The following is a 22,078-nucleotide window of genomic DNA, read 5'->3' on the forward strand; positions in this document are numbered from 1 at the left end:
TCAGCTGTGTCGTACTCTTCGCAACCCCATGGACCGTAGCCTGCCAGGCTCCTCTGTCCATGGAATGCTCCAGGCAAGAATACTAGAATGGTTTTACATGTCCTCCTCCAGGGGATCCTCCTGACCCAAGAATCAAACCCGCATCTCTTATGTCTCCTGCATTGTCAGGCATGTCCTTTACTACTAGTGCCACCTGGAAAGCCCCATAACCCCTGGAATCATATCTCAAATGGTATTTACCATCATCTTGTAGCCAATTTACTTCTCTTATTTTCAGTCAGTAATTGAGAATTTTTCCTTAGACTGTGCATGAAAACTCTATGGATGTGAAGGTATTCTAGGTATTTCAACCATTACAAAGAACTTTAACTGATGTTTAGGTCAGTTGTAACTCTGGGACCACATAATACAATATTAAAAGAAAAAATTCCCTTTTTTTTCCTCTGAAGAAAGCAACATTGACCAAAGCCAGTTAGTACTCCCAGAAGAGAGACAATTCACCATTTTTGTCCTAAAGAGCTCTGCCTCATCCTTAGCCCTATGAGTAAAGTTTGGCATGAGGGTGGGATTATGTTTCTTGTGTTACTACACATTTTGCTCCCACTGGGGCAACTTACCCCATACTTTGGAATGATGAGAATGACATACACATCAAAATTGTGGCTTAATCACTTTGTTTAGTGCCTGTGGGTGATGTCTTAAACCAAAGGATAGTTGGGAATAGCCACCAAAGTGATTTTTTTCCCTTTATTTGTTCTCTTTTCCTGTTTTTTTTTCATCTTCTTTGTTACTCTCACTTTCTTTCTCTTTTTCTCATTTACTTTCTCTTCACCTCTGATGCCCAGCAACTTAGTTTGTTGGAGTTTTACTGTTGTGTGAGGTTTAATCATGTCCCCAGGAAGAGGGATAATTATTAAATCACTGGAAATTTAATGATGGGTATTTATTCCCCAACCTTAGTCATTTTGGTGTCTGGGGTTTGGCATACTAGTCACTGGAAACCAAGCTGGATAAATGTCATCAAGCCGCACATGATTTTCCAGTGATTTACGTGTGTTTGTTGTACTCCAGAAGGGCAATTGCCTGATGCCCTGCTCTGGCCTTTATTTGCAAGCCTCTCACGATCAAAATAACAAAGACTTAAAGCAAGTTCACCTCTCCACAGTGGTAAAAAAACAGGTCTGTTTTTTTAATATGTAGTCAGTTTCTGAAACTGTGTTCTGCTGTCACATTTTCTTTTGGGGGTGCTTAAGTCAAGATACCCTGAGCTTCTTTTTTTAATATTAAAAGTCGCCCTTCCCTCTGATTTAAGAATTCAGATTCTTAGAAAAAAATTTGGATTTTATATTTTTTAATGAATTAATGTTAATCTTCTAACATATGTATTTGCTTACTTATTATGTTTACATTTGTTGTCTATTTCCTCCCACTAATATTTAAATGCCTCAAGGATGGGAATATTTACCTCTTTGGTTCATTAATGTATCCCATGTGTTTAAAACAGTGCCTGCATGTATTAGGCACCCTGTTAATATTTGCTGAATAAATACTGAATGAATGAATACTACTACTAAGTCCTTAGTGCAAGACTTGCCTGGAATTACCATTCTCATAGATGAGAGAGACTGGTGTTAAATTTCCCACTTTTTTCTTCATATAAGCTTAACAAGTTAATTAACCTTTCTAAGTATTTATTTCTTAATCTTTATAGTGGGGATTTTTGAAGATTTAGGGATTAAATACATAGGATAATGCATGAAAACTTGTTCAGCACAGTATCTAGTGTATATGGTTTGTGCTCAAGAAATTGTAAATGTTATGAAGGTGTTGCTCTTCCATTTAATGTTGTGCAGTTGTGAGAAATATATTACTGTGCTCATGAAAGAAAGTTTTTTTTATGATATTTGTTTTGATGATATTGATATTTGATGATAATTTGTTTTGAAGCTCCACTGGAATGTAAATTTAATAAAGATAGAAATATTGCTTGTTTTTTTTCCTTGATGTATCTTAACAATTAGAACGGGGCTGGGAATATAATAGGTACTCAATAAATATGTGTTGAATGAATTATTGAATGTTTAAGATGGGAATTAGCTTCACAAGTCTAACCTTCTGAGTCCCTGGGGTAACTAATTGAATTAATGGCAGAGATGTCAAAATCCTGTTCTAAAATGCCTCAGCTTTTTCACTGTGTGGAATGAAAGACAAGAGAGGAGAGTTCTGAGAACTAAAAGTGAAGGGGAGGAGGAGCTGGAAATTATCTAGATGTTTAGGCCATGCAGAATTACTTTAAGCACTTCAAAATCAAATGGACTTTTAATTTTCTTACTATTCCATTTGACTTTCTGAAATACTTGGATCTACAGTACTTAATTTCAATTCATATTCTATAGCTCTGTCTGAAACAGAGCATTTTATTTAATTTTTAGCTTCTTTTAAATAACTGTCTTGGTGGTAGGCATGTTGGTTTAGCAGAAAAGATACTACAGCCTCATGAGTCAATTTACCTTTCTGGTTCCTGCTGCAATCCTGTGCTCAGGAAATGCCGCAATCCAAAGGGCATACAGAAATGTTGATCTTCTATGAAATGAAAACAAAACGAATTCTTGAGCCTGTTTCCCATCCTGCTAACTCAAGTTGTTCTGCTAAGTGACTAACTGATCTGCTATTATATTTTCAAATGGATAAAGGGGGTCTTCAATGTTCTACTTGTAATCAAATATTTAACAATTGCATTTAAATATTTAATAATTGCATTTTGTTAAAACAACATTATATAGGATCATGAACTAAATTCCTTAGAAGAATCTATGTCAGGCAATTCACAGCTACATCATTTTGACATTTTCATGTTTTTTTAATGTCCAAGTTTTGGTTTTGTTGTATTCTAACAAATATCATTTTTTCGTATTAAATTTTAGTAATCATAAGTATTTCTATTGCTATCCTTAAAGTATTTTAAATGCATGCTATTGTTTTATTTTTATTTTTTTATATATAATTTTAGAGGATAAAGCATTATATATTGAATTTTGCAACTGCTGAAATAAAGCCTGAAACTTTTCCAAAAATAAAGATTCTAAATAATTTAGGTTTTAAAATATGTTCATAACTGCAACTCAACACAATACAAGTTGCACATAACTTTAAGAATACCATGTCCAAACCATGTGGATACAGTGAAATAATAGAGATTTATATAGTCTTGAGATAACCAATATTTTAACAAAAATTTTTGAAAATCCAACTTCTTTTGTAATTGTAGGAAGACTAATTTCACCAACACCCCAACTGTTAATTCAGTTCGAACTAACTCCTAAAAAACTGAGCTACCAAATATTTTCCAACACTTATGGAAACACCTGAGTGTTTTTTCCCCAAAATATATTTGCTTTTAATAAGTACAGGAAAGCATGGAATATCTCTTAGAAATTTTCAATATATGGAATTGGAGCAGACACAGAAGTATAGAAATAACAGAATTACACTACGGAGATATGACAGTGTATGTAGTTTTGGGGAATATTAATCCTGGGGTCAGATACAATGTGATTATAGCCTGTGATTCCACCAAATCCTTAGTCACTGTCCAGAAGGGCAATTGTCCTGAAGTCAGCTTTCTTATCTTCTGCATTGACAGAAAAAGCAGACATAGTCTAGTGACAAGGAAAACAGATTTGTACTTATAAAGTTTGAAAGTTGTTTTTTAAGAAGGAGAACATAGCTTTTCTGCCCCCCCCCCCCCCCTTGCTCTATAAATAGCTCCTGGCAGGCAGAAACAACCCTGATTGCACCAAGATGAAGGAGAACAAGCAGCAGGCTGTAGTGCAGAATCAATGGCACAGTGCCAAGAGCTTCATCAAATGAATAATAGCTTCCACTTGACAATCAGTAAAGTGCCTCTTCTCCTACGGATTTAGTTTTTAATGATGATTAGAGAGGATGGGCCCCTAAAATTTCTCTGGTAGAAATGACCTCCTATTAATTTCTATTCCTTGAAATGCTGAATTTCAAAGCTATTTTACAGCTGCAAAACTAAAGGCACTGACATAAAGGAACTATTATCTTTGTAATTGTAGCAACAAGTACTAAATTTGTCATTGATTAACAGAGACTTTTTAACTTCATGATCCTTTGTTGGTTAAGTCCCTTATTTGGACCTTGCTGGTTTACTTGCTTTGAAAGTCAAATGTTACATTTTAGATCCAACAGCTATCAGAATAATGTCCTTTGTTTTAATATAATGAATACTTCCTTATAACATCTTACATTGATTATTATGCAATAAAGGTGAAGGTCATGTCAGAGCTTATTAATTCTATATAGTGTTTTGTTTTCTTTGTAGGTAACAAAATATTCTAATCAGATATGCTTAAAATATATGCATAGAAACATGTTATTAGGAAAAGAACTTTTTCAGAATTTTAAAATTTTCCAACACATTTTCATCTGTGTTTGTGTATATAAAAAGTAGATTTTCCAAGGGGAGTTAAATGTAGAAGAAAGCTTCTTAAAGAGCAGGAATGTTTATACTAATATTAGGTGATAAGACTATAGGCTTACTTTGTCAAATTAGGTCATTAGTTTACGAAGCAATGTCATAGGTATTGAAAATAACCTGTGTATATCTTAGTCATTTAATATGTGGCATTCTATTTTATAAATAAAAGTTTTGAACGTAAAAATTCAAGAGAACACAATGGCACTTTCTGTATAGTGTTCTTAGTAGTTTTTTAAAAAGACATAATTAAATGCTTACTTCAAAGGTTTTTAAATTTAAGGTGACTTTGAAAAGCCACAGAGTCGATACTCTTGAATTTCATGTATTGTCATATGTAGAAGTTCATAAAACTTGCAGAAATGTTTAAACTGGCTGAAAAGCTTAGAAGGAAATATTTATTAAGAATTTTAAAATATTACCACACCTCTAATACAGGAGGCTGCTTGGTGATGTTCTTTGATGTTCTTCTTCAGTGTTTCCCCAGAGAAATGAGAGTGAGTGAGTTTGTTGCTTAATTCATTCAGTTAAAAGGATTCCTTCAGAATTAAAATGTCTTTTCCTTTATGAAATATTGTTAGGGAATTTTACTTTTAAATGTCTTTAATTAATTAAAAAAATGGCAATCATTTGTAGGTTTTATCTTCACTTTAAAAAATAGCCTGTGAAATCCAAAATTTATGCATATACTAACCTAAGAGAATTTGGAAATGAGTGAGCAGAGCTTTGCCTTTTATTAGAAAAGCTGACATGAAAAGTCTGTTATAGCCACAGGTCAACCAATTGCATGAAGTAGAAACATTAAAAAAAAAAAAATTAGCATGCTATGAAACCCCAAGAAACAAGAGTCATCAGATACTCCCATAATTAGGTCATACATTTCAGAAAAAAATCAATAAGGAATTAAACAGAATAAAGCTTTTAGGAATAGCAGAATGTCAGAGCTCTAGGAGGAAGTTTGAACATATTACTTCCCTTTGATACCCTTGTTACTTTTTTAGAGAACCTGTAGAACACATCATCATTTTGTCAGGAGAGTGGGAAATTTCCTTGATTCAGTCTCGCCACAACAAATACTTGAAACCTCCACCAATGTTACAGCTCGATTTCAGCTCAGAGCTTTATTTGGTAAAGCCCCAAGGTGTGAGGGCGGGGGACCCTGAAGGAGTGGCCTCAATGCATCTTGGCTTCCTCTTTTTATACTTTTTGTCTCTCTCTCCACGCACCCACTCCCCTAGCCTGCCGTATGCAAATTAGGGATAGTACCCATCATAGATCAGGAAGGGGATGGTGTTTGTTTCACCTCAAGTTCCCACTCTGGGGTCCTCGGATTTTTCCTTTGTTCCCCTTTTGCAGGCTTTCCCCCTTTCTTTGTCTTTTAGCTGCCTCCATTTTGGACTCCTTTTTCTATTCTGACTACCTAACAATTTGAATGTAGAAATGTCCAAACAATTCCAACACTAGGGAACAATACTTTTGCTACTATATCACTTATTTCTCAGCATAGAAATGAAATAATTTTGTACTTTGTTAAAATATGGCTATCCTCGTGTAGTGGGCCTACCAAGCTAAAACTTATTTTTTTTTGAGGAGGTAGCATTTCCTTTGAAGTATGACTTGATTCCTGGTATTAGTCTTCCAGGGTTGAGAGAGGTTTCTTTGAGAGATACCTAGAAATATTTAAAGAATTAGGTGCAAAAAACGCCCCAAAAACGTCTAAAAGGCAAGTTTGTGGGGAAGTGAGGGGAGTAGAATGGGCTGATGTATGGTATGGTTGAATCATAGGCTTCCTAAGAATAAGTCTGCTATCCTAGGACCATGGTCTTTTTTCTGTCAGACGGACAGTTTCTATTCCTTGCGCATTCTGTGTTTACTTTTCCGTTTTCTTTACTATTTAACAAATCCCATTGGAAATCTCTGGCTTAGTTCTGTTGCAGTAAGTAGCGTAAACAGAATTACTTGAACCTGCAGAGTAGTGAAGGGAGAAGTGTACCCCAGAGGCCAGTGTGTTGTGGCTCTAGGATCCCCAGTGGGAGACCGTCAAGAAGATCATAGAGGAACAGAGTCATGTTACTTGGTCAGCTTCTTTTTCCCACCAGGAAATTTTCCCTTCCAGTAGTGATCCTGGAAGGATTTTGGCAGAGATAGCTACATAATTGGTAGGGCCCAGGCCACAATGAAAGTATGGGACCCCAGCTGGGGTTAGGGAACTCAATCTCCTTTTCATTCAGAGCTGTTCCTGCCCACTTTATTGTAGATGGGGTCCTGAGCCAGGCCTCACTTGATACCTGGGTGCGATTTGAGAAAGATCCCATGGAGTCACCTATTGAGTGCCCTGTCACGCTGTGTGTAGAGTGGTGCATAGTTGACCTGGACCCTGTCAGGGGGCAGGGAGAGCAGTTGGAGGAGGGAGATGTGGCCTCCTCCAGCCAATTCAAACTGTACCCCAGAGAGAAGTTGGCAGCAGTGGTAGACCAGAGCTTGAAGAACTTCAAGATGGCCACTCTAGGGCATTAAACCCCCACCACAGACCATTAAACCCCTAGCAGGACTTTTCTGAACATGAGACCCCCAAGGACTGCACTAATTGTAAAGCTGTGAAGCTGACCCTGAATGTAACATACATTTTATTAAGGAAGATACTTTATAGCTATACTGTGGTGTTTAGCCTCTTTCCCCTAAATGGTTTGTTTTTGTTGCTATCATTGCTCAAAATTTTATACACTTGCTCTAGTAAAGTGAAAACATCAGTGCTTGTTCACCTAAAGCAATGATTAGTTTCAGGTTTTCTTTTATCAAGATGAGTGATAGAACACTTGGCCATTTTCACTGTTGTTCAGTTGCTAAGTCATGTCCGACTCTTTGCATCCCCATGGACTGCAGCACACCAGGCTTCCCTGTCCCTCATCATCTCCTGGAGTTTGCCCAAGATCATGTCCATTGAATTGGTGATGCTATCCAACCATCTTCGCTGTAGGAGAACACAGATCCCTGTGGTTCTCTAGAGCAGAGGGCTTGGAGAGTGCTCTGTTAGTAAGCCAAAGCTATTTTTTATACTAAGGAATTGTTAAAGTGAGACGCAAGTAACAAGACCAGGTAGGTCTGTTTTTGAAAACACAACTGTGGATTCATTTCTGATAGGAAATACAGTGCTGCTGAACGTGGAGACAGTCAGCCAATTTTGACTTGCAGCCATTGAGAACTTTATAGAGCAATAGAGTTAGCTGGCTAAGAAGGAGATAGAACATGAAAGGATTCTGATAAATTTGGGGGTGTTTCAGTGATGGAAAGACCGAGCTCCACACTCAGTTCTTTCATTTTCTTAACCCTAAAGACATAGGAGTCTACAGTGAATAGGAAAGGTGTATGTATTACTAGTCTTTTTTTATTTTTTTTCACCTTTCTTCTGGTTCTTTTTATGCTCTTCCCAGTTTGATTGCTGTTTTTTTTTTTTTGGCTTGTTCTTGAGTCAAGGTAAGTTCACTAGGAACAAGATTTATATTCCTCTACCTAGGTGATGAAGGAAGATGATACTAGGAACTAATATTAGAATAACTCACATTTTCAGAGATGATATGAATAACACTTAAAGTTCCTTCTTCTCTATCCCCCATATTCCTACTACCCTTACCCTCTAGTCAACTTCCTAGATTGCTGACCTATGAAAACTAATTTTCACAGGATTCACAGCATTGCCTATTATATTAGAAAAATACCTCAAGGAGTATGCAAAGGAAGCAATTATATATATATATAATAATATATAGCAATTATTATATTTATATAATAAAGAAAGGCAGATTAAATTTTGTAGCAATTTATTTGTATAAATTTTATCATTGCTTTTCTTGGACTTAGATTACAGAAGACTAAGTTAGTTATGTTTAATGCATGGAACACTGTTAAAATTAGTCTGTGCAATGACCCTTCCTGTTTGTTTATTTATTTTCCTTTTTATCCTTAGTCCTCAGCCATTTTAATGTGGGGTCCTTTTGTGTGTTTTTGTAAAATATGTACTTATTTTACTATTTCTTCTGCATGCGCACGTGCTCAGTTGCTCGGTCATGTCCGACTCTGTGCCTGTAGCCTGTCGGACTCCGATGTCCGTGAGATTTCCTAGGCGCGAATACCGGGGTGGGCTGCCACTTCCTACTCCAGAGGATCTTCCCAGCCCAGAGATCAGCCTGTCTCTCTTGTGTCTCCTGCCCTCGGAATCATGCAGATTCTTTACCACTGTGCTACCTGGGAAGTGCCTCTATTTATTATAAATGTATCTTATTTTCATGTGAATATTTTTATTTATAGAATCTACTGCTATAAATCTCATTCTATTTTTCGCTTATTTTATTCAGCACTATATTTGTAATAGTTATGTGTCATATGTATTAGAAATCCTTTTTTTCTAATGGCTAAATAGTACTTCACAGTGAACTTACCATTAAAAAAAAAACTCTGGAATTTCAACTGAAATTGCATTTAATGTATAAATTAATATGAAGAAAAACTGGATCTTTAAATTTTTACCATCTCTTCAAGCATATAGAATATCTGTCTACTCATGGTTTTCAATAGAGTTTAAAATTTATCTCTATAAAAATTTCAGTACTTTTTAATCCATGGAAATTTTATGCTATGCTGTGCTTAGTTGCTCAGTCATGTCTGACTTTTTGAAACCCCATGGACTGTAGCCCACCAGGCACCTCTGTCCATGGGGATTCTCCAGGCAAGAATACTGTAGCGGGTTGCCCTGCTTCCCTCCAGGGGATCTTCCCAACGCAGGGATCGAACCCAGGTCTCCCGCATTGCAGGTGGATTCTTTAACATCTGAAACAATATTGACTAGTGAGAGATTTCAGTAAGGTTGCCAGATTCAAATTCAATACAAAATCAATAGCATACAAAATCAATGGCATTTTTCTATGTCAGCAAAATCAACAGCATTTGACTTTGCTATAACTATAAAGAAATTTTGTAGAGAAATTTTACAGTTATAGCAAAATCAAATGCTATTGATTTTGCTGATATAGAGAAATGCTATTTTATAGGGAAATTTTATAATTATAGCAAAATCAAATGCTATTGGTTTTGTATGCTATTGATTTTGAATCTGGCAACCTTACTGAAATCTGTCACTAGTCAATATGGTTTATATATTGATTTTTGTTTTTACTATATAGAAGATCTTCAAATAATGAAAATTTTGTCTCTTCCCTTTTAATACCTTACTGGACTATGTTAAACAGAAGCAGAGAGAATGGATATCTTGGTCTTGTTCCTAAACTTAAAGAAAATGTATTGAAAGTTGAGAATTTGTGAATATAATCTTTACTTGGTTAAGTAAGTTTTTGCTAATTCATAGTGCAATAAAAGGTTTTATTGTAAGGTGTTAAACTTTATCTCTTTTCTATATTTATTTAAAATCTTAGATTTTGTTTAGTCTGCTAATGTAGTGTATATCATTGATAAAATTTTCTCGTGTTAAATATCATTATATTCCCAGAATAAATTCTACCTGATAATTCTGTAGCTAAAAATATAAGTAAAGTTGGATTCATGTAGCTAATACTTTATTTTAAATTTTACATCCATACTTATAAGTGAAATGATATATAATTTTCTTTTCTTGTATTATCCTTATACAGTTTTTGAATAATATGTACTGGTCAGTCATCTTTCCCTTTCTACTTAGAGAATTAACTAATCTTTGCAAGTTTGATAGAACTCAACTAATAAAACAATATGGACCTGAGACTTATTTGGAATGTCTTTGTTCACCACTTAAGTTTTTTAAATGCCAATTTGTATATTCATATTTTCTATTTTGTCTTATATATACATTTACATTTTACATTTTTCCAGAAATTTGTCCATTCCATTGAGGTTGTCAAATTTAGTTGAATATAATTTTTCATAATACCATTTCATTATTATTAAAAATCTACACTGAGTCTATAGTTATATCTCCTTTTTATACTATATATTGTTTGTTTTCAATCAGTATTTCCCAAGGCTTATCTGACTTATTGATCTTTTAAAATAATGAGCATTTGAGTTATGGTACTCTCTATTTAAAAAAAAAAAAAACCTGTTTAGTTGAATTTCCCCTTATTTTCATTTATGATTTCCTTCCTTTGGAGGATATTTTCTTACCTTTTTTCACCTTCTTGCTTAGCTATATTTTAATTCAATATTTCTTATGCCCAAATAAATGTATTCAAAGCTGTGTGTCTCCATAAATACTGCTTCAGATTACCTCACAAACTTTAACACATAGTATGAATTTCATTGTTCAATTCTAAATACTTTGCCATTTCTCTTATAATTTCGAAAGGCTATTTCATATTTTGTTGATTTAAGACATGGGATTGAACATTTTATTAACTTCTAGTTTTCTGCAATACAGTTAAGAAACGAGAACTTAATCTTATTTTTCTGGATCTATGTATTTCAGAAGGTATATGTTAGAAGTCTCCAGCTACAGTTTTTGATTTATCTATTTTCCCCCCACCCTGCTGTCTATCTATATTGTTAACTGGATTTATGTTCATGGTGACTAAATCTTGCTTATTGTTCCCTTTATCAGGCTAAAATATTCCTCATTGTCCTTTATATTTTTCCCCATGGATTTTTGCTTTGTCAGATGTTAAGAGTGCAATTCTAGCTTTCTTTGGAATTTTGAATTGCCAGGTTTCCTTTTCTTATCCTTTCTGTAGCCTCTTGTTTGAATGACCCTTCTTATGAACAGCAAGTTATTGTATCTTTTTTCTTTTAATTTAAAAACTAGTATGGGAATATCTGTCATTTAAGTAATGCTAAACCCATTTAAATTTATTCTAATCACAATTATATTTTCATTGTAATAGCTATTATATATTTTAGGATCTATTTTTATGGAACATCTTAGTTAATCAATGCTCCATCTTGCAAATACTTTATATTTCTGAGCAGAGGTAATCCCCTTAGGTTATAATCCCACCAGGCGGGAAGTAGGTTAGATAGGGAAGAACTCTAGGATTGATTCATGATATGTGACTGGTTGGTGGGAATATAATTTCACTCCAGCAGGATTTTTACCTTAATTAATTACCTCAATATTATGCCATGTCAGTGACCTAGACTATTGTAAATTGTTGGTGATATGCAGACAGTGACTGTCCTCAGATAAAAACAGAATTTAAAAGCTCTCCCTAAGTCAGTCCTTAATGCTGTGACACAGTAGCTTTTGCCCCATGCTGCTGCCACCCTATTGGCTTCCACGGTTTTCTCTGTAGGAGTTTATTCACTGTTTTTATTAGTTATTCAGACCCATGTTTCCCTGTCAAGCCTGTAGTTCCTCCAGTATTGACTTTGGGAAATGAGCTCATACTCTGTGCTGATATACCATTGTTAGAAAGACACAGACATATTTTATGAATACTGTATACCAGTAAGAGTGGTAGTACAGAGATATTTTAGGAAAAGTTATTATTAGAAATTACTTAAAACCCCCAAACAAGGTGAGCTTGGCCAGTCATTTAATGAGAATATTAGAAAACCCAAAGTACTTCACACCTACACCCAATATTTTCTTCAGAACCAAATCAATCACTCCATAGTACCCCTAAGTCTTGTAAAATAGCTTAGCATATTAATTTGGTTAGTTTTCTCATCCTCTCTTTCTCCCTTTAAAGATTTCTCTGCATCTATTTCTTTATGATATCCCTATAACTCAGAATGTTTTTGAAGCTCATTCTTGATACTGTGTCAGTTTCTGCAGACTGTGTGCCATTCAACTTCCCCGACGGTGAGCTATTTAACAGGTTGAGATTGCCTTCTCTTACTACCAGCAGGCAGCACTGTTAACAGCATTAATCCCCAAGACCCATTCGTTTACCCTAATGACACCCTCCTGCACTCATGTATTCACATGTGTTAATGGATAGCATAAAGGGATATCTCGCCTGTCCCTACCTTTTCCATTATGTGATCCACTTAACCAAAGACAAAAGTTACTGTTTCTTTACTGCTTTTCAAGGGAATAACTCTTGCCAGTATTTCTAGAAGAAACTCTTATAGTTCTTCCTCTTCTGTGATAAAGGGATGGCATTGCCAGCCACAAATGAGCAGGGATGCTAAACTTTCAGTTAAATAAGTTATGGGGTGTAATGATTTGTATTAGATAGACAATCCTTAGAGGATTGGTTGTATTATATTTTAAAAATGTGTTGTGATAGTTCAGTCATAAGTCATGTCTGACTCTTTGAGACCCCATGGACTACAGCACGCCAGGCTCCTCTGTTCTCCACCATCTCCCAGAGTTTGCTCAAATTCTTGTTCATTGAGTCAATGATGCTATCTAACCATCTCATCCTCTAACATTCCCTTCTCCTTTTGCCTTCAATCTTTCTCAGAATCAGGGTCTTTTCCAATGGGTTGGCTCTTCACATCAAGTGTCTAAAGTATTGGAGCTTTAGCTTCAGCATCAGTCCTTCCAATGACTATTCAGGATTAATTTCCTTTGGAATTGACTGATCTGATCTCCTTGCCATCCAAGAGACTCTCAGGAGTCTTTTCCAATGCCACAATTTGAAAGCATCGATTCTTTGGCACTCAGTCTTCTTTATGGACCAGCTGTCACATCCATACATGACTACTGAAAAATAAAAACCATAGCTTTGACTGTTTGGACCTTTGTTGGCAAAGTAATGTCTCTGCTTTTTAATACACTGTCTAGATTTGTTATAGCTTTCCTTCCCAGGTGCAAGCGTCTTTTAATTTCATGGCTGCAGTCACTGTCTGCAGTGATTTTGGAGCCCAAGACAATAAAATCTGTCACTGCTTCTAGTTTTTTCTCTTATATTTCCCATAAGGTGAGGGGGCCAAATACCATGATTTAGTATCAGATCCTAAATTCTCCATCCTATTTAGTTGGTTAAGGAATTAGAAACCTTGTGTATAAATTAAAGTATTTCTTGAGAAAACTGAAACGTCAAGTGCTTGATACCATGGATTTAAAATGATTGATTAGGAACTGAAAAATATACAGATTCGTTCCAGTGAAATTATTAAGTAGCTATGTGACCTTGGGGAAATTAGACAACTTTCTGGGAATCAGCTTCTTCATCTATATAATAACCTTTGAGGCCCCATTCCTCAAAAACCCAAGATTCTATGATTATAATATTCTAAGACCTTTAAGCTGAGAACACTTTTGCTCCTCTACAGAAATATTAGCAGTTAACTTAGGGTTATAAGTGGATGCAGGTAAGTTTTCATAAGAGATTATGAAGAATGGATGTATCCAATTCTGGATGGTGGGGAGAACAGACTCAGGCAAACTACGGCTCACTAGAACCTGAAGATCTGGGAACTGTGGAGGCACAGGGGTTGAAACGGAGGGGCATACCTATAGGAAAGTGAGACCCTCTGCCTCTTACATGCCCAGGACCATGCCAGAGTCCCTGAGACAGATGAGAATATTTTCCTTGCTCCTTATATGTAGGCAGTGTATGAAACTCCCTACCACAGACTGATGAAAGACATACACACATGATCTGTAATGTTAGATTTTTAAACGGTAAATCTGCTTTGTTACAGATTTAATGAGTTCTTTTTAGAAAAGAGTTTTCATGGAGAATCTCATTTGCTACCCCCATCTATCTCCACCCCACCCCCTACTTCACCTAAGACTCACACAGGAGTGAAATGAAGTGGTCTAGACATATTTTTAAGATTGGAACATTTTTTCCAGACGGTGATAGGACAGCTCCAAATGCGATGCAGCTGGATTTTCCTTGGGTGGCCTGTGGTGCCTCAAACCCAACCCCAACTCTCTAAGCAACCTAAAATTCATGTTTTTCAGGTCTTTAATTAAGAAGGATAGAGACAATTTTATAACCTTGCTTACATGAAGGAGAAGTAGTCTGACTCTGTAGAAGAATGCTAAAGGGACTTACCTAATGCTTTTGGCTTTTCAGGACCCCAAATCAGATTTCTAAATTCTCCTATCTTTTTACCTTTCTCATAGCTTAGCTAGGAATAACTCAGAACAGAACAAACTGGCTCTCTGCCTTCCTTAGGCTGCAGTGATTGACTAGTAGAGTCATAAATGTAGCTCTGAAGTAAGTATGTAAAAATATAAACAAAAACAAGCCCATTAATCATAAAATAATGACTTACACTAAATAGTAATTTGGGAGTTACAGAATAATATTTGGGAAATACATTAGAAGTATAGAAAAGGAAGACACTTTGAAAAATAAATACATTATGGCACAACAGAAAAAGTCTTGTTTGTCATATTTTAAATAATAACAATTAGGTGTTTGCACAAAGATAACTATATATACCTTTGGACACCTCAGCCTCTGGCACAATCATAAATGGACAAAAATCAGCAGCAAATATACCACAGTTCTTTTTTAATGGAATTTATTTATTTAATTTAGATTCCACTCAGTGAAAATAATATTTTAAAATTCCAATCAGTCCCAGAAGGCAGCAGGAGATCTGGGGCCTCCTGCCTAATGATATAATTAAGCTTAGCTCATCATTATCCAGACAGACACCACACATGCACACATACACACACACTGCTGTGAATTGCAACTGCATTTGGAAGATTATGGGGGTCAGTAAATGACTGGGGACATGTTGAGGCTGAGGAACAAAAAGTCGTAAGGGATATTTAGTTTTTGGACTAAGTACTTGTTGATGTGCGTTTATAGTAGCTGGATGAAGAACAGAGATATTTTGGTGTGACAATACTGGGAATCATTATAAGAGACACAGTAAAATATGCAATGCTTATTGTTTACTACAAACACATTGACATAAAAATGAGATGAAGATTTTATGTACTTAAAGAGTGTGTATCTTTTTAGTTTTCAACTTTTATTGTTTATGGTTTATTGTTTATATTTTATTGTTTTATTGTAGATTAATGCAGAAAATACTGAGTTTCTTTGGAAACTAGAGATTTTAGTTGTCTGATAGACACCTCATCACTCTTGGCCATGATGAGGAAGTATTTCTTTCAAATACTGTTTTGGTTTATCTTATAAAGAATGCATGACATAAGAATAAATATAGTATATGAGTTATTGAATAATTCCACTGGATATGCCATTCATTGCACAAGAGGATCATTTATCAAATAAAGTCTATCCCTCCAAAGAGAAATTATTTTGAAAATAATTTCAGTTTTTTTGGAAAAATTAATTATTTTGGAAATGAAGTTTTTCCTGCATGGAAATCAATGTCACTAAAACCTTTAAACATATGCAATAGATGCTCAAACACTACCCAGTGTCTGTTCTGCACAGTTTGGTTTAGCTTCTGTCTCAACACATGTGAGACTTTTTTAAAAAAATTATGAAAATACGATAACACATTTACAGGAGACTTGGAAAATACAGAACAAAGTTACATATAATTCCACTATATATTACAATTATTTTTAAAAGATAAATTAAGATTTTTGGTTGGAGTTTTAATATCAAACTCTCAAAAATAAATAGAATGACTATACAGAGAAGTAGGGGCTTTCTGGGTGGTTCAGTGGGTAAAGAATCTGCCTGCAGTGCAGGAGAGGCAGGAGAGGCAGGAGACTTGTGTTCAGTCCCTGGGTCAGGAAGAACCTGTGGAGGAGGAAATGGCAACCCACTCCAGTGATCTTGCCTGGAGAATCTCATGGACAGAGGAGCCTGGTGAGCTATAATCCATAGGGTTGCAAAGAGTTAGACATCACTGAAGCTACTTAACATGTATGCAAGCATAGAGAAGTAGAAGGATATAGTAGACCTGAAAAGCCCTGTGAACCAATTCAACATAATTAAGATTTAGATAGTTTTCACACAACAGTAGGATATAAATTCTATTCAAGTTCAAGTTATTCTAGACTAGGAGACACGGAAACATATCCAGGGACATAAGACCAGGTGCAAAATTTCATGGCCTAAAGGTATTTTGAAGTCATATAGAGTCTATTCTCTTATCACCATGGAATTATGTTAGAGATCAATATCAAAAGATATTTGAAAATAACCCACATATTTTCAAGTGCATCATGACATTTACCAAGAGACATCTTTGACTTAGCCACTGAAAGCCTCAATAACATGAGTTTTTTTTTTTTAAGCTATTTTACCTGATGGTATTATGGGCACAATGGCTAGTTTTTAAGGGAGTAAGACATACAGAAAAGGAATTTCTTACCCAGCTATAAAAAAATCCTCACCTACATGAGTAAAACTGTATTTTGTTTCACTGTTAGATGATTTCAGGTCTTAAGGAACCAATTTATTCAGAATAAACAAGGTAATTCCTAATCTTTTTTTTTGTTTGTTTGTTTCTAAGCACTCCTGAGACACCGTTTTAATACCATGGCTGCAAGTGAAATGGCTTTGGGGTAGTCTTAAGGCCTTGTCATTGGCTAACAATAGCTACATTATAGTAGCAAATAGTTTACAGCACAGAGTGCATCCTAGCTTGCATAAAGGGTATGCCATAGGATAAACTTAAATTCTCTGGACAATTGAGGTAGCATAGGGACTTCATAGCTTTTGAGGTCCAAGTCTTGAAGGAAAAAAAAAAACAAAACCAAGAACTGCAGGAACATGTATTATGTGTGACCAGGATAACAAGATGTGGCATAGATTAAAAAGCTAGAAAACTTAAGGTAGGATGGATGGCACAGGCCATGCTAATTCTATTTCCCCACCGTTTCTTTTATTCCATTAATAAAAATTTGTTGAGTGACTGCTACCTGCTAGATGTACTGAGGATATAGCAGTACAAACTGATGATTTCCCAGTCCTCATGGATTCATACTCTAGTGAATGAGAAAGATGATGGACAGATAAATACACAGTTACACTGTGATAAGAAACATTGTATGCAAAAGAAGTGTTCAAGTATTGCTGTTGAAATGTCCATATATATTCCTTATGTTTTAGTCTAGCTTTATTAACAACTATGACTTCCTTTGAATATCATATTCTAGACATTTCAGTTCAGTTCAGTTGCTCAGTCGTGTCCGACTCTTTGCGACCCCATGAACCACAGCACGCCAGGCCTCGCTGTCCATCACCAACTGCTGGAGTCTACCCAAACCCATGTCCACTCAGTCGGTGATGCCATCCAACTATCTCATCCTCTGTCGTCCCCTTCTCCTGCTGCCCTCAGTCTTTCCCAGGATCAGGGTCTTTTCAAATGAGTCAGCTCTTCACATCAGGTGGCCAAAGTATTGGAGTTTCGGCTTCAACATCAGTCCTTCCAATGAACACCGAGGACTGATCTTTAGGATTGACTGGTTGGATCTCTGTGCCATCCAAGGGACTCTCAAGAGTCTTCTCCAACACCACAGTTCAAAAGCATCAATTCTTCAGCACTCAGCTTTCTTTATAGTCCAACTCTCACATCCATACATGACTACTGGAAAAACCATAGCCTTGACTTGACGGACCTTTGTTGGCAAAGTAATGTCTCTGCTTTTTAATATGCTATCTAGGTTGGTCATAACTTTCCTTCCAAAGAGTAAGCGTCTTTTAATATCATGGCTGCAATCACCATCTGCAATGATTTTAGAGCCCCCCAAAATAAATTCAGCCACTGTTTCCACTTTGTCCCCATCTATTTGCCATGAGGTGATGGAACCAGATGCCATGATCTTAGTTTTCTGAATGTTGAGCTTTAAGCCAACTTTTTCACTCTCCTCTTTCACTTTCATCAAGAGGCTCTTTAGTTCTTCTTCACTTTCTGCCCTGAGGGTGGTGTCATCTGCATATCTGAGGTTATTGATATTTCTCCCTGCAATCTTGATTCCAGCTTGTGCTTCTTCCAGCCCAGCGTTTCTCATGATGTACTCTGCATGTAGGTTAAATAAGCAAGGTGACAATATACAGCCTTGACATACTCCTTTTCCTATTTGGAACCAGTCTGTTGAACTAGTTCTAACTGTTGCTTCCTGACCTGCATACAGGTTTCTCAAGAGACAGGTCAGGTGGTCTGGTATTCCCATCTCCTCCAGAATTTTCCACAGTTTATTGTGATCCACATAGTCAAAGGCTTTGGCATAGTCAATAAAGCAGAAATAGATGTTTTTCCGAAACTCTCTTGCCATTTAGTACCAATTTAAGTTCCACAAACATTAATACTTTTTCACACTTTGGAAAATTTGAAGATATAGGTGCTTCTTGCTGGAATCCACCTCTTTTGTCTGCTTAGAAAACACCTGATCTGTCTAGTTTCAGTAGGGCTAGGATTCTTTCCTCCTGTGTGTGTGCTCAGTCGCGTCTGACTCTGCGATCCCATGGACTGTAGCCCAACAGGCTCTTCTGTCCAAGAGATTTCCCAGGCAAGAATACTGGAGTGGGTTGTCATTTCCTTCCCCAGGGAATCTTCCTGACCCAGGGATTGAACCCCCATCTCTTGTGTCCCCTGTATTTGCAGGCAGATTCTTTATCATTAGCGCCACCAGGGAAGCCCCACAAACACGTTTCTTTCCTCACTATACCTCTTGTTGGCAAGCATTGTCTTTTCATCTTTGTAGCCTTATCTAACACCTGGTTGGTGCTCAATACATATTTGTTAAATGAATGAAAGTTTTTTGTTTTTTTTAATATATATAAGGTCAACATACCTCTGATTCTTTTCTGTTCCTGCAACTCTTGTGGTGACCTCCTTTGTTTCTAGCTGGTATCACTCCTTTTTCTTTGTATCTACACTTTTGTGCATTATGTTTACAGGGCCACTCTCTCCCACCCTCAAGGCTGTATGTCTTTCAGACACTTCTCCCATAAGTAGAGGTCACAAGTCACCTGTTAGGGATTTTTGCTTGGTCCCAGTGTTAGTCACTCAACTCTGTGCTTTCTTTTGCTTACATGGACCACTCCGGCTCTAGAGATTATATTTGTCCCTCTGATTCCAAGGCTTTGCTAGTCACCCATGAACTTTCACATATCTTGAGCTTACTAGTTTTATTAATCACAGTTTTCTCTGAGTCCAACCGTAAGTATTATGTCTACAGATACCCTCATTTGGGGCAATAAAGTGTTAGCTTTCTGATAAAGTTATAATGTGTAGTATTTCCACAGGAAATAAATTAATACTATATTTATAAGGATTTCTGTTCCCCTAGTTCACAAACCTCTTCTGGTATAATGACACAGCACACCCCCACTCAGAAAGAACTACTTACCATTGAAAAAATAATGTAGAACTTTGGGATGCTTTATTTCCCTTCCATTATACTTGGTAAAGATTTATAGCAAAAAGGAATGGGTAAAAATTGGCCAAACTTGTTTGAAGGCCTGACATTCTACAACTTGCTTATCAAAAGAGGAAGTAAGCAGACTATAACAGCAAACAAAAAGAAAAACAAAAGCTATTTATGACCTGTTTCTTTTATTTCTCCAACTTACTGAGTATGATTTTAACTCTGTCTGCTGAGATGATACACTCCTGGGACCATGATCCTCCAGAACAAGATCAAATTAAGTCTCAGTAGTGACTAAAGTGGCTCTTTGAACTTAAAAAAGGCACACTATGAAAAACTGACTTTGGCTGTAGACTAGACGAAGTTACTTGGTTCAAGAATAGTTTATTTTGTTTAGTGTTTACTATTTCTAAGAGGAAGGGAAATGACATTTGTTGAATGCTTACTTGACCAGGCACTGTAGTAAGGTCTTTGAATTTCATTGCTACCTTGTGAAGAAGACATTGTTCCCCTAATTTTCTATATGAGGAAACTGAGCCTCATATAATTAATGCGTTTTTCAAGAATTTCACAGCTAGTAAGTAGAAGGCTAAGGAAGAAGCCCTGTTCTATCTGACTTCAAAGCCTATACTTTTCCTACTATTTGGTGAGGGTATAGTTGAGTTAGTCTGGATATTTCTGCCTTCCTCTGTAACTTCTAGGGAAGTCTGGTTCTAAAGTCTGTCCTGTTAATGCCTAACCTAGACCCAGGTGTAGGGGCATTACCTTGAAGAGTAACTGCTGAGGATAAAAGATGGTTGGAAAGCTCCTCCTACAATAGGCAGTATTCACATGAATTTTCAGGCATGCTTTTTTCTTTGTTTTGCTATTTTATTTCTCCATCTCTATTATCCCAGTTTTAAAAAACAAACAAACAAAAATGCTAATTTATGTTTGCTCAGTCTTTATTCTTGGATCTGCCATTGCATCCTCCTTCATCCAACCTTAGTTAATTTTTTTCTTCAGTTTCTTTTTATTTTTCTCTACCTCTTTTTTTTTTTTTTTTTCCTTTCTCTCATCTTTGGGTTATTTAAGCCTATGTCCTCTCTTCCCATTTGTAGGACTGTGGTTCCAGAACTCCATCATTCCCACAAGAATTTCCAGGACAAGAGTGGAAAAAAGTTTACCAAATTGCAGAGGTTGGAGACAGTTGGAAGCAGAGCTCAATCAAGGGTCAGTGAATTTAACTCTTCTCTCCCTCTACCCTCTACCGCGGCCTCACCTTGTCATGTCTGTCTAGCATGGCCCACATGCCAGAATGATGAGAGTCCTAAAGAGAGGGTGCTAGCCTCAGAGCCTGTGCAGGATAGTTTTTGTCTCCCCTGCAACTGTTTTTGTCACCTGGGCAAGCACAGCAGTGGACAGGAGGTAAAGCCTGCACAGGACGTAAAGCCAAGAGAATCTGGGCATAGTATTCTGGCAGTTCTATCTTAGTTTTCTGGAGCTTGAAACCCGAACTTGTCTAGAATTTTTAACTAGATATCAGAATGGGTGTCTTTGAGTCTAAAAATGGAAGAAAAGAAACAAATAAAAAAGCAATTTCTGATGGAAATGGAACCACTAATTTCAATCCAAGGACTCTTAAGTTGGTTGGAATTGCCCAGGTGGTTTTTATTATGTCTCTTTCTGATTGCTGGTTGCCTCCTACAGAAAGAAGGGTAGAGAAGTTTTGTATTATAGAGATTGGTTGGGTGCCCATCATGTGTCTTCATTTTACGTAGTACTGAGGAAAAGTATAGGGGGAGATACAAGACTAAAAACAAACAGTCCTAAAATGATATATAAAAATAAGTAAAGTCTACAACAATGTCAAAACAATAGAAGGCTGACAGTTACTGCACTGGAAAGTTTTGAGGAGCTGTTTTTTCAGGAATTATATTTGAAATGATTTGAGCTACAAAAGTCAGTCTGACGACTACCTTGCTTACTCACTTACTTTAGTACTAGATTTGATGACAACTACTGACTGTTTTGAAAAGTAAATTTCATTTTCAAAGAAAGAAAATTCTTTATTTCTGAGGCTGTGCAGAAGAATGTGCCATAGGCTTCATAGCACTATAAATGGCAGCAGTGTTGAACAGGGACCGAATCCCAGAGTGAATACTTTGAAGAGAAGAACATTCATCTGAGCATACTACTTTTTGGAATGCTTGTTCAAAAATAAAGTTGTGCTATTTTGAGCTTATCCTGTGAACACAAGTTCACTGACATTAGATAGGTTAAAATTTTGTGAGACCTATACGTGTAAGACTTTTAAAGAATAACTAAAGGCAGAAAAAAAGAATTGTCAGTTTGGTATGTGTATACACACACACACACACACACACACAATGGGATAATAT

The 22,078-nt window shown here is 36.3% G+C and overlaps 1 protein-coding gene across 9 annotated transcripts in view; it reads left to right on the forward strand.

The window, feature by feature from the left end:
* LOC145506180 (uncharacterized) overlaps nt 1–22,078 on the forward strand; it is a 300,106-nt gene that overhangs the window by 143,272 nt on the left and 134,756 nt on the right. For all 9 annotated transcript variants that reach the window (XR_014053596.1, XR_014053601.1, XR_014053599.1 and 6 more), the window contains one exon: nt 20,798–20,909. Coding sequence is in view for 1 of the 9 variants with exons in the window: in XM_081490206.1 (XP_081346332.1) it covers nt 20,798–20,909 (112 nt within the window). In the remaining 8 variants the exon portion in view is untranslated. The remainder of the gene's footprint in view (nt 1–20,797; nt 20,910–22,078) is intronic.

Source organism: Giraffa tippelskirchi, chromosome 5, assembly GCF_054371585.1.
Source record: "Giraffa tippelskirchi isolate mGirTip1 chromosome 5, T2T-mGirTip1v1.2.pri, whole genome shotgun sequence".
NCBI lineage: Eukaryota > Metazoa > Chordata > Mammalia > Artiodactyla > Giraffidae > Giraffa > Giraffa tippelskirchi.